Source organism: Pleurodeles waltl, chromosome 6, assembly GCF_031143425.1.
Source record: "Pleurodeles waltl isolate 20211129_DDA chromosome 6, aPleWal1.hap1.20221129, whole genome shotgun sequence".
NCBI lineage: Eukaryota > Metazoa > Chordata > Amphibia > Caudata > Salamandridae > Pleurodeles > Pleurodeles waltl.
Window position 1 is genome coordinate 423853144 of NC_090445.1, and position 14346 is coordinate 423867489.

The 14346-nt window shown below is 44.4% G+C and overlaps 1 protein-coding gene across 1 annotated transcript in view; it reads left to right on the plus strand.

The window, feature by feature from the left end:
* Window positions 1–247: 247 nt before the first annotated feature.
* The window catches only part of LOC138299829 (acidic mammalian chitinase-like), a 139693-nt gene continuing 125594 nt past the window's right edge, over window positions 248–14346 (plus strand). The window contains exons 1-3 of the mRNA XM_069238423.1: window positions 248–306; window positions 3243–3272; window positions 12663–12864. Of these exons, the coding sequence (XP_069094524.1) occupies window positions 291–306; window positions 3243–3272; window positions 12663–12864 (248 nt within the window). The 5' untranslated portion in view covers window positions 248–290. The remainder of the gene's footprint in view (window positions 307–3242; window positions 3273–12662; window positions 12865–14346) is intronic.

The following is a 14346-nucleotide window of genomic DNA, read 5'->3' on the forward strand; positions in this document are numbered from 1 at the left end:
TGAATAGCTCACATTAGTTCCAAATAACTTGATAGTGGACCTGCAACATGTGCTCTTGACTTTGTGGCACATACCCTTCTCTGCTGGCAATGAGTAAAGGAAAGATCTCAGAAACAAGTCATAATAGAGAGACCTGTGTTTTTGCCCTCTCTTTGTGTAGTTTGGCAGGTCGCGTCCTGGACAGCTGTGTGGATCCCATGCTGATAAACCAGCTGCCCCCATTATATAAGTGAGCACGGTCTTCAGACTGAGTGCAGAGTCTGAGGCTATCCTGAAGAGAGAAGGACAAGATGCTGCTCTGGGCTGGTGAGTATTAGCAAATGCTAAGCATTCCTATCCTGTCCACTACAATGATGCATTAAACCATGAAACAACTAATTCATCTGAGAACCTGCAAGCCTAGATTTCCAGTTGCAAACATCTCCATTGATTTCCACAGGAAATGTGGAGTAGTTAAATTAATTTTAATTGTTGCAGCTTGAAGGCTGGTTTTCTTAGCTGTGGATTTCATTTCTAAGTAAAGGTATAGAGTATCGAAGTTAATTATCAAGCATTTCACCGATGTCCTTTTGTCTGCATTAGCTCATGATTTCTGTAGAGCCCAAGCCCACCGTTTTTAGAGAATCTAGTATCTACCATGGCTCATCTGCATCCAGGCTACAGGTGAAGGGCTATCAAGACAGTGACACTGGAGTTTAGGGAAAGTGCCACAGTTAATGAGACTAACAAGAACGGTGGGAGGTGAGCTTCCAGGATGACAGACATTATTCCTGCTATAGGCCATCACAAATTTACGCTACCGTGGAACATTTACAGTTGTGTTGGGTCACAGGGTGTAATGAAGGTGCCAGCAGCCCCTGTATTTAAGGGGTGGATATCTTTCATTTAGCCTCTATTCAGCCTAACGTGTATGAAAATCTCCAAGACAAGGGAGTCTTGGGGCCCCTCATCACAATCTGCAGTTGGGCCCTATCAGACCACTGGTCTAGGAGATCTAAAATCATAGATGTGAGAATAAAGGTAACTAAGCTATGGTGAAGTAATATAAATTTTTGACAGGCCTAAGAATTTAAAAGATAAGAGGGTTTGGGCATTGTGATTCCCGAGCAGGAAGAGTCCCACTCACATCAGCCTTTTAAAGTACTGGCCGGCCTGCAGTATTTCTTATACCCCTTTAGGCGTGTCTACCTCTGTACATTTATTGTTGAATTCTATACAGCAGACTATATCACTGCCCCTCATTGTACTTGATCATTGCCCAACTCGTGGATATGGTGCTGAGAATGTATGTGAGTACAGTATTTCGAATCTGTTCAGATGTTTTGAATATGGTGCTGATGTGTTGTATTAGAACACTTTGAATAGAATGCCTCTGTGTTGTATTAGAACACTTTGAATAGAATACTTATGTGCTGTATTTGAACACTTTGAATAGAATACTTATGTGTTCAACTATGAAGGTTCCAAAATCTGAAAGTTGTAGGCAGGGGGAGGTGCATATGGTGCTATTTCAAATGCACACTAATTAACTACCTGGAAGATCCCTGGAGTGCAGTTCTTTTCAGCAGCAACTGGAATTGTTTATCTGTCCCTAAGCAGAGCTTCCTCAACTCAAACTGAACTGCTGCAGTCCATCCCGAAACTAAAATCCAGAATCACTGCAAACTCCTCCAAAGCCAGTGCAGGCCATCACACAAAGCTTCAGATAACAATATCTTGCGATTGCTCCTAGGTAAACTAGGTAAGCTTTAACACAGGATGGTGAGGGCATCTAGTAATCAGCACCATCCAGGGCACCACTCCTAATTTCCTTCTATCTGTTGAAGACAAACTAGTGTTAGTGGGAACCACCACAAACACTGTCTTGGCTATACAGCCCTTTTTCTCAGTCTGTTGATAGCGATCATCCCCACACTGCAAACACTACTAATTTCCCGTGGATGCCAGCAACACTTAATTCTCTGCCTTCTAAAACCAATCTCTACACAAAAAATACTGCAATCGCGAGAAAATTGGGTATTCCATCCAAGAAAGTGTCATCCTTTCTTGCAATCAAATCCCCTCCAGCTCCACAGTGCACACTCCAACTGTAAAGGTGAATGGTGCTTCACACTTTGGTACCCAGGATGTGCAAAATTCTGCCAGCCAGCAGTCAAAGGGGCGAACCACTGACCTTTGGAAAAACCTGAAAACGCACTACTTCCAAATGTTGTGCCATCGCCGCTCCTGCTAGGAAGCAACAAAAGGGGATTCAGTTCATCTGGTTGTGCCACAGGTGTGAGCCCACATACTCAAGTGTCAGATCACATTTACACTCAAACCCACATCTCAAACAATATTTTAATAGTAAACCTCTTTTCCTATAATAGGGCAGATGTCTCATGGGCTACAGTTCTCTCTCTAGTACAAACAAAGCCCACAATGAGGCTCCCTGTGGAACCAGAGCTCCGGAGGAGCCTTGTAGTGTCCTCAGAAAGTCCACAATGCGCAAATGTTCGCCAAGGAATGTCGAGGCACAGCAACGATCCAAACACATAGGAGCCTTGTGTGTCAATATTAGTCGATTTTTCAAGGTTAATAAATCTTGCACCAGTTATTAACCTTTTAACATTCTGGCAGGTGTAGATGAAATCCCATTTCTACTCTCTTGTCCATGGAAGGGATTGGAATGAAACACAATGGGGGTGCTGGTGCACCCTGCGGCTACAGCATTGCCGCCAGCTCGATTACAAGCTGGAGAAAATGCTGTAGCCTATTTCCTGCTAGGCCAGCGGGCAGAAACTCAGGTATCCGCCCGCTGACCTAGCGGGAAACTCTTAATGGGTCCGGCAGAGAGGTAGCCTGTGTGGCGGCAACCTCTCCTTCGGAAGTTCAGTGGACAGTAAAAACCGTCCGCCGAACTCATAATGACCCACAATATCTGTCAACAGACCTCAAATAGTGATGATTGTCAAGATGTCAACCATTTGCGACTAGGATAAAGGCTATTTGTCAGTCTCGGATAATCAAGAAGACACAGTTCATCTTACAATGTCTGATGTGTCTTTTCCTTAGCGGAATTTATTGTCTAATCAATATATTGGCTTATTTTAGCACACACGATTGGGAATTGTTTATCAGACAAGGAGCACAAAAGTGGTATTTAAATACTACTAAAATACAATAAAATACAAAAATGCTCATGAATGTTGACAAGATTATCAACACCACCTTAATTTTGTCCGATCTGTTTCTTCTTGCAGGCTTGGTCTTATTTCTGCAGGTACAGCTAGGTAAGGTTATATTTTGTTGTTCCAAAAACTTCTCTATGTGCGTGCCTGTTTGTGTTTGTGTGTGCGTGTAATGGACATACTGATATCTGTGACTGTCTTTGCGTGCATTGCGGGGTGGGCGTCCTACCGTCTGTGGCAGGGTTTGTGCGCAGAGATGGAGGGTGAGTGGCTGACTGTGCAGTTTCCATGTGACTTCTTTCCTCACAATTTTCCCAGTCTGAGATATCCAGACTGACAACCTATTACATGGTTGTTAGACTGGATTGTATTTTTTCTTAAATTTGGTAGCATTCCCTTTTTTTAATTGACTTTCTATGTATGTTTGAGGGTAGAACCCCACACCCATTTGAACAAGTTTAATTTCCAGTGAGTTTCACATTTCCTTCTACTGCCCATCCAGTGGACCACCATCGCCCTTTACTTTCTTGCAATATCCATCTTCCCTGCGCCCTCCATTTGTTTGTTGTTTCACCCTTCCTTGATCTTTAACTACCTTCTCTGTTTGCCTGCACCTACAAAAAGGCACGAAGCATAACTCTTTAATGTTGAAGAACTGTCACTTATAAAGTGGCCAGATTTATTGACTTTGCTAACGATGATTTATTACCCCGGCTTAAAAACGCTGCGGGACAGATATTAAATCCACCCCCAGTCACCGGGAAGAGGCGAGGAGGGAAAGCGAGGGAGAGGGTAACATGCACAGACAAGAAAGGTAGCCTCTACATCTGACGGTGAGACCAATACATTGTAACACCGTCTGAGGTCACGCCTTTCACCTAAGTGCTAGCAGTCTGGTTTACTAGTGCGGGGTCTGCAGACGAAGGCCGGCTGACCAGGTCTTCTAGTCATACCTGCAGTCAGCTCAGGGTCTCCGCCTCTCCTTTCCAGCAGTCATTTGATCTGTTTTATACCATTCATATCGAAACATTGAAAGCGTATTTCATTCTGACAAGTTAAATCTGAGCTGTTGGGCTCAATGGGCCTGTGGTGCTTGATGACAGAGGCGGGATGGGACTGCTTGTTTGAAAGGAAAAGAGACTCAAATTCAGCATCAGCTTAGCGATTTATCATCAAATTTAAACCACTCTCCTACCTCTCATGGGCTTCAAGGTAGATCAGGTAACGCCTAAGAAGACTTTAGATTGTGCCAGTTACACATTCGTCTTCTAAACACGCGGTTAAGGTGGGAACTTATGCTTGGCATGTAGAGCTCGTAAATGCGCAGTGAAACATAGCTACACCGACTTCTGTGCAGTTTGGACTCCGGGGCCCGTATTTATACTTTTTTTAGCGCCGCATTTGCGCCGCTTTTTGGCGCAAAACGGCGCAAACCTACAAAATACAATGGCATTTTGAAAGTTTGCGCCGTTTTTGCGTCAAAAAACGACGCAAATGCGGCGCAAAAAAAGTATAAATATGGGCCCGCGGGTGTCTTTGCATTTTTGTGTAGTAGTTCGGGTTCTTAAATGCCCTAATATCGGCTGGATGTGTGTTAGAAATGTCCACGCACACACTGAGAGGGGAGGGCGGGTACTCACGTTTATAAGAGTGGCTAACTCATGCAGTGAAGAAGCACCCTCAGGAATCTTTGAGAACATTTTAAGAACTTTGCAGTAGTGTACTAACATCTGCTTAAATGAAGTTTTCAAATCGAAACCAGCATGTCTTCATCACAAACAGCAGTTAAACAGCAATCATGCTGCGCAACTCAGCGAATGCAACTCTGGGACCTCGTACTCAGCTTCACCTTATTAAAATAAGGCAAATTGATGTGGGAGGTGGGTTGGCTGTACATGATGATGCAGTTGCGTCTGGCGACGGGACAAAGTGGTGGGGTGGGAGCAGTGGCGTAGCGTGGAGGGTGCAGGGGGGCCGGCCGCACCGGGTGCAACATCTGGGGGGGGGCGCGCTCGCTCTCGCGAGTGCTAAAATCCACGGGTTAGGGGGCGCAAATTACTTGCCTTGCCCCGGGTGCTGACAACCCACGCTACGCCACTGGGTGGGAGGGTGAGCAAAAAAACCAAAACAATAAAAAAAAACTAAAAAAAAAAACTTACCTTGACCCCACTGCACCGCCGCTCTTCTGCTCTCTGCTGCACTGCAGGCAAGCAAGGCTCCCATCCTGACGCTGCTCTCATGTTGCTGGCAGCATGGAAGCAGCGTCAGGATTGGCCTTAGCGCCCTGGCTTTGCGCTCCCAGACAGACTGGGAGCCTGTGCCTGCTCTCTCCAACCCAGCAACACAGTGCTAGGTTGCAGAGAGCTCAGTGCACATGTGTGTTTGGCTGTCCTGAGATGCGCACTGAGGGAAGTGCACACCATGCCCCTCTATGGCTGTCATCCTCCCATGGCCATGCCCCTTTAAAAATAAAACAATAATAAACATTGATCTTTATTGTTTTATTTTTTACATTTTGCAGCTGCTGCTGCTGGCGGGGGGTGGGGGGGCAATGCTCCTCCGCCATAGCGGAAGAGCCACCGCTGTGATGATGGTTAAAGATGCACAGGAGGCAATATGTTAAAAGAGAATATGTTTATTCCTTAAAAAAAGGTCCCATCCAATTGCTCTCAACCACCACCAGCTCTCTCTCCTCCAAGCCTCCCAGGCTTCCACTTTCACATTCCATGATGACCTAGTTAAATTCCATAGCTTAACCATCTGTGTCTTTGCTTAGCACAAGCTCACATATCACATCGGCCTTGGTCTATATAGTGATGCTTGACCTGATTTTAATGTGGTGCTCATTGAGAAGTGTTGGAAAATGTAAACTCCAGAAAGGTTACTGTAGAGTCGCCAACAAAACTGATAGGACATGTGCTTTGAAAATTGCTGAAAGCCCTTACTGCTCTTATTAAGAAACTCTGAGTGTCCTGTAATTTACTAATGTGTAAACTTACTACTGTACCTAGGAGAAACTTTACAATTTTTTGCTATTTTCATCACTCCGGAATCCTAATTTGCTATTAGCTCCAGACAAATCAGGAGGGTGGGTCTGCGAGAACAGGATTGCAGGTGTTAAGTTACTGCTAGTAACTTTTCACATGAAGGCGAAGATCTCTGCCACTGAGCCGTAGATCTGCCTATAAAACAAAAATGTAAAGGAACTTAATGACTATTAACCTACAGCTGAAGAAAGTTACGACACAATAATGCATCAAAATAAATGTTTAATAAATAATTAAATGAGTACAATGTATCAATTACATTCACAAATATTATTTAATATGATTTAGGAAACACTCTAACTTTCATTCTATCATTTTAAATATTTAATTATTTAGTAAAATGTATTAACACATAACTGTTAAATTAATTTTAATTCAGTTTATTTTTTCTTAAATGTACCAGTCTACACCATTTCACTGTACGCCACTGAACTGTATGCTTTTCCACTCTATTCCAATCTACGTCACCCTACTGTACACCACTTCACTCTACGCTATTACACTGTATGCCACTCCACTATAAGCTACTCCAGTCAGGAATACTGCAGTACTTAAAATAAATTTAAAAAATTCAAAAAAAGTTAAAATACACTGTAGTACACTATATTTTGCAAATATAGTGTACTAAAGTGTATTTTCTATTGTTACCATATTTAAATTTGCATAAAAAAGTACACGCGGTACCGCAATATTACATTCAAATTACTGCGCTACTTAAAAAATATGTGAAAAGATGTGCAGTTTTACCTAAAAGGCTGTAAAAATATATATAAAATTATAAATACATTTGCATACAGCGGTAATAGGTAGGGAATAACAATAAAACCTACTACTTATGTACATAAAAGACTCTAACCAAGAACAAAGTGATATGCAGAAGACAGCCAAACTGTGCTAAAAACTATATGGCTGCCTTTTCCATTGCTAAACACAGCCATTAGCCAATCACGTACTGCCTTGTCATCCACATGTACCACAGTATACTGCGGCATAATCTATAACTAAGTATTTTAAAACTTATAACTTTAGTTCTATTCACACGTACTACCCAAAATTACAATTTACACTTCATAATGTATATTCCTACCATAAAACATCCACATCTCTTCACGTCCTTTCAGGCTACATATGTTTCAATTAACACACTCCTCTCTATGCCACTCCACTCTATGCCACTCCACTCTACACCACTCCAGTCTACACTATTACACTCTGCACCAGTCCACATCAATCTTCTGTGCACCACTCCTCTCTAATCCGCTGTATGCCACTCCACTCTATGTCCTTCCTCGCTACACTACTTCACTGTATGCTATTCCACAGTACACAACTCTGTGATACTACACTCTACACTACTCCACTGTACGGCACTCCACTCTATGCCATTCTACTGTATACTATTCCAGTATATGTCACTCTAATCTATGTCACAAAACTGTACGCCAGTAAACTCATCATTATTCCACTGTACACCATTCAACTGTATGCTACTCCACTGTACGCAACTCCTCTCCACACTATGCTATTCCACTCTATGCCACTCCTGGCTACCCCACCCCACACTACAACATTTTACTCTATAATATTCCACTCATCAACACTCCACTCTACACTACTGCACGCTATGTCACTCCTCTCTACACCACTCCACTGTAAGATATTTCACTGTACTGTACCTCACTCCACTCAGCACCACTCCATTGTACACTACTACACTGTACGCCACTCCACTCTATGCTATTCTGCTCTATGCCACTCCACCCGCTCTAGTGTACACTGTTCCACTCTATGCGACTCCATTGCACACTACTCCACTCTATGCTATTCAGCTGTATGACACTACACTGTTCCTAACATCAGTGTACACCACTGCAGTGTATGCTATTCCACTGTACGCCACTATACTCTATGCCACTCCACTGTACACCACTCCACTGTACACAACTCGACTCCACAACAATCAACCATACGCTATTACAATGTACACCATTCCGTTATACACCACTCCACGTCACTCCACGCTACACTATTCCACTGTATGACATTCCACTCTACGCCATTCTCCTCTATGCTATTTCACTATTTCTTACTCTAATCTACATCACTACAGTGTATGCCACTAAACCCAAAATTATTCCACTGTACACCTTTCCACTGTACTCTACTACACTATACGCCACTGCACTCTATGCTTTTCCAGTGTATGCCACTTCATTCTACACCAGTCCACTATACGCCACTCAGCAGTGCGCTATTATATTGTAAGCCACTACAGTCTACCCCACTACACTGTATCCCACTCCACTGTACAACATTTCCACTTTAGTGTACGTTGCTCCACTATATGCCACTCCACTCTAGTGCATGCCAGTACACTGTACCTCAAGCCAGTCTATACCAGTCCACTCTACACAACTTGACTCTATGCCGCTCCAGTCTATGGCACTCCACTGTATGCCACTCCACTATACGATACTCCAGTCTACACCACTCCACTGTATCCCACTACACTGTATGACAATCCACTCAACACTATTCCACTGTAGGCAACTCTACTGTATGACACTCCACTCTCTGCCACTCTAGTGTACGCCACTCTACTATACGCTATTACTTTGTATGTCACTCCACTGTATGCTACTCCACTCTACCTGACTCTACTCTATCCCACTCTATGCCACTCCAGTACACACCTTTCTACTGTACACTGCCTCAATTTACGCAATTCCACTGTATGCAACTCCACTCTCACCACTCAACTCTACGCTACTCAGTGTCACTCCATTATATGCAAATCCACTGTACACCACTATACATCATTCCACTCCATGCCACTCCACTTTCTTCCACTCTACGCAACTCTCTTTGCCACTCCAGTATATGCTATTCCACTCTATGCCACTCCGCTCTACATCACTCCACTCCACTCTTTTCTACTATATGTCCATACAATATACCCTGCTCCACCCTGTTACTTCACTCTATGCTACTCCACTGCATTTTATTACACTCCACTCTATACCACTCCACTTTATGCTATTCGACCATATGCCACTCTATTCTACGACACTGCACTTTATAACACTACCATGTATGCTAGTCCACAGTACGCTAGTCCACCGTCCACTACTTCTCTGTATGCCACTCTACTGTACCCCACTCCACTATACGCTCTTTGACTCTACGTCACTCCACTCTACCCCACTCCAATGTAATCCACTCCATTGTATGCTGTTGGACTCTATGCTTCTTCATTGTACTCCACTCCACTCTACGCCACTCCACTGTATGCCAGTGCACTCTACGTCACTCCACTGTATGCTGTTCCAATCTACCCCACTCCATTATATGCCACTCAACTACATGCCACTCCAGTCTGTGCTACTCCACTATACGCTATTTCAGTGTATGCTGCTCTACTTACACTAATCCACTTGTGCCACTCCACTCTACAACACTTCCCTGTACACCACTCGACTATACACTATTTCACTGTGTGCCACTACACTCTACTGTGCTCCACTCCAAACCACTCCATTGCACGTCACTACAGTGTATGCTATTCCACTTTACCCCTCTCCACTCTACGCCACTCAACTGTATGCCAGTCTACTATATGCCACTACACTGTACAGTACTTCACTGTATTACACTCAACTCTATGCTACTCCATTCTTTGTCACTGCACTTTACCCAGCTACACTTCATGTGACTCCACTGTGCGCCGTTTAACACTATACTCCCCTCAACATCAATCTACGCCCCTTCACTGTACCACACAATACTCTACTATATAATACTACACTGTACAACAATGTTTTCCTATCAATACCAGTGTGAAGCCCTCTACTTTATAGCACTTTACAACACTGTACTCCTATGCAACTGTATACTGCACCACCTGGATTAATATACTCTACTCTATGAGACACTACTCCATTGTACATCACTGTACTCTGCTACTGCACTCTACATCACTCCACTGAATGTTACTCTATGCCACACAACTGTATGACAGTGTGTCCACTCCACTGTTCCATTCTGTAGCACACTCTGCTCTACTCCATGCCACTCCGCTATACAACTCTTTCATTCACTCTGTGACATTGTTCTCTACTCCACTCTCCAACACTTTCCAACACTCTACAAAACATCACTCCACTCTAATCCACTCTCTGCTCTTCAGCAAGTTACTCTCCTGTATACTATGCGATTCCACTTGGCTCTACGCCACTGTACTCTAAAACTCACTACTCCACTCCACTGTACTCCACTGCATACTTTACCCCACTCATTGCCACTGTACTACATGCGACTCTACACCACCCTACTCTACCACACTGTACTCCACTCTATGCAGCTCCTCACTACAAGACTCTACTACACTGTGTATAGTGGACTGCACTACCACACTGTACTCCACACTATGCCTCTACACTACAATTTACAACCCTCCATTCCACTCGATTCCCCTACACCTCAGTGTACAATACGGTACTTCACTCTACAACACTTTTATACACTCTACAACACACCACTCCATTGTACTGTACAAGAAGCAACTCCAATTCATAACACTTTACTTGACTCTCCACTACACCTGTCCACTCTAGTGCACTCCACGCCTCTGTATTATACCACACACCACTGCACTATATAAAAATGTACTCCACTGTATGCTATGCCACTCCACTCTACGCCACTCCCATCTACCCCACTCCACTCTACAACACTCCATTAAATGCTACGCCAATTTACAGCACTGCACTCTAAGCTATTCCACTGGAATAGGAGTTGGAACAACGCATGCTGAAACAATGTAGTTGGAACAAGGACCGCGTTGTTACCACGAATGCCTTTACAATGATTTTTCGTTGTAAAGGCGTTCCTGGTAAAGGCATGCGTGAACGGCATGCGTGGGTCCAGCATGCGATCCCCCACCCCAACCTGCCCACCCCTAAAACAATCTTACCTCAACCCCCCACCCCTAAAAACAATTCTACCACAACCCCAACCCCCATCCCTAAAACTTAAACTACCCTGACCCCCCACCCACCCCAAAAAACAAAAAATACCCCAACCCCCCACCCCGCCCCTAAAACTACAGCGACCCCCTATCCCGGCCCCTAAAACTACCGCGACCCCCACCCCCAAAACCTAAACTACCCTGACCCCCCCACCAACCCCAAAAAACTAAAAATACCCCAACCCCCCACCCCGCCCCTAAAACTACAGCGACCCCCTACCCCGGCCCCTAAAACTACTGCGACCCCTCACCCTCCTAAAACCTAAAATACCCGACCCCCTTACCCCGCCCCTAATAAATAAAAATACCCTGCCCCTAAAACTATAGCAACCCCCACCCCCATAAAACCTAAACTACCCCCACCCCTCACCCCGCCCCTTAAAACTAAAAATACCCCAAACCCCACCCCGCCCCTAAAACTACAGTGGCCCTCCCACTCCGCCCCTAAAACTACTGCGATCCCCCACCCCCTCAAACCTAAACTACCCAACCCCCCAACCCCACCCCTAAAAACTAAAAATACACCAACCCAACCACCCCACCCCTAAAATTACTATGACCCTTCACCCCCTAAAATCTAAACTACCCCAACCCTCCCACCCCCCCAAAAACGAAAAATACCCCGACCCCCCACCCGCCCCTAAAACAACCACGACCCCCACCCCCAAAACCTAAACTACCCCGACCCTCAACCCCTGCCCCTAAAACTAACCCAACCCTCACCCCACCCCTAAAAACTAAAAATACCCCAACCCCCCACCCCGCCCCTAAAACTACTGTGACCCCACTCCCTAAAACCTAAACTACCCCGACCCCCCACCCCTGCCTATATAAACTGAAAATACCCTGACCCCCACCACCAAACCTAAACTATCTCTACCCTCCACCTGCAAAAACTAAAAATATCCCGACCCCCACGGCTGCCCCTAAAACTACAGCGTTCCCCCACCCCAAAACTAAAAATGCCCGACCCCCCACTGCTGCTCCTAAAACAGTCCCAGCCCCACTTACCTGATCGCGTCCTCCGACGAAGCAGACTCCCCTCTTCTGTGCCTTAACCACGCATGTGTGTTGTTCAGCACATGCCTGGTTAAGGCACCGAACAAAGAAGTGGTGGTTTACAAAAGTATTGTTCCGCTTTCATTGTTCACGACTTCGTTGTTCGGGAGTCCTGCTTGGGGATGTTTCCCATTCCACTGTACATCACTACATTGTACTCCACTCTACTTCACTCTACAAAAGTAAACTCTCAGGCAGGGCACTATACAACACTCTCCTGCACTATACTGTACAATACTCCACTTACTGACACTCCACTTGATTACAGTAAACTCTATATCATGTACTGCAGGCAAGGCTGAGACAGGTCAGAATTCTCTTCTATTCTGTTGGTACTAAGGTCTGCTCATTTTCTTATAGGATCCTGCCACAAACTTGTCTGCTACTTCACCAACTGGTCTCAGTATAGACCTGCGCCCGCCAAGTACATGCCAAACAATGTTGACCCCCACCTCTGCACCCATGGAGTCTACGCCTTTGCCACCATGAGTGAACACAAAATTGCGCCTTATGAATGGAATGATGATGTTCTCTACGTTGAGTACAATAACCTTAAGAACGTGTGAGTAACCGCCACTGACAGAAGGATTTATGTCCTTATGTCATATACTATTTTCGAGAATTCTGTTTTACAGATGTGCCAGCTGAGCTTTTTCCCACATTCTAGATAGGTATGAAAGATTGAAATTGTATGTGTGCAATAGTCACACTCTTGATCAAAGCAGAAAATGGTGATGTTTAACGAGACCCAAATCAAAATAAGGATTGTATATTTTTAAAATACTTTACAAAACTTCTGATTCTTTATTGATGGCTGGGTCTTAGATCTAAATATCAGTGTTCAGGTTTTTACAAAACACATTTGGTTATGATCTGGTCTGCATTAATAACCAAACTCTTTGATCACAGATCCACCCTTTCTCTGTTATGTGTAAATAAACCCGACTCAAGCGGCTTCATGTGTGCTTGCAATATTATGTATACAATTTACAAATTTACTCTTGAGTACCCTCTCACATGCTGCCAGGCCAGCAGATTTCATCTACTAACTTCCTGGCACTGAAAACGGAGAAACAATTTCCAATATCATATTCGATTAAAAAAATGTACGTGTGAATTTTAAAACGTTAGTCTGATCTTCTAACTCAAGCAAGTGCCTTGATGTCGCAATAATAAACTTTTGAAGCTGGATCTGGATTTTTTTTAACACAAACTTTATTGCACTTGCATATTTTTTTCTTCCTTCTTTTACAGCATAATAATGACACTGAGACAAATTGAGAAGAGGCAAGGGTTGAAAATTATACAAGACAGTAGGATTGATTTAATATAAAACCTATGCATTAACATTCGGAAAAAATGTAAAAGTTGCGATATACAGTTTCGCCCTCCCACCCACCGTTTAACCAAAACATGCTACCTCATCTACAGAACCACGGGTCAATAAGTATTCTTGAAGGGGCATGGGGGGTGTAATTATGGCGAATTTAAAGTCGTGGAATAGAATAGAGGGAGAGGCTGTGAGCTTAGTCGGGTTAATGGCCCTGGATGGGTCGTTATACATAGAAGACTATAGGGGAATGGGATTACTCTCAGACAGGATAATCAGATAAAGACCCTGGTATCTTCAATTTATTGCGCAGCCTCAGAGGACTCATCTTGAACCCTAATGGCCATATTTATACTTTTTGATGCAAAACTGCGCTAACGCAGTTTTGCGTAAAAAAAATTTGCGCCGGCTAACGCCATTCTGAAGCGCCAGGCGGGCGCCGTATTTAATCAATGACGTTAGCCGGCGTTAGCGGCCGGCGCTGCCTGGTGTGCGTGAAAAAAAACGACATACACCAGGCAGCGCCGGCGTAGGGGGATATGGAGCTTGGGCGCCAAAAAATGGGGCAAGTCAGGCTGAGGCAAATTTTTCGCCTCAACCCGATTTGCGCCATTTTTTTCGACTCCCAACCCCCATAGAAATGACTCCTGTCTTAGCAAAGACAGGAGTCATGCCCCCTTGCCCAATGGCCATGCCCAGGGGACTTCTGTCCCC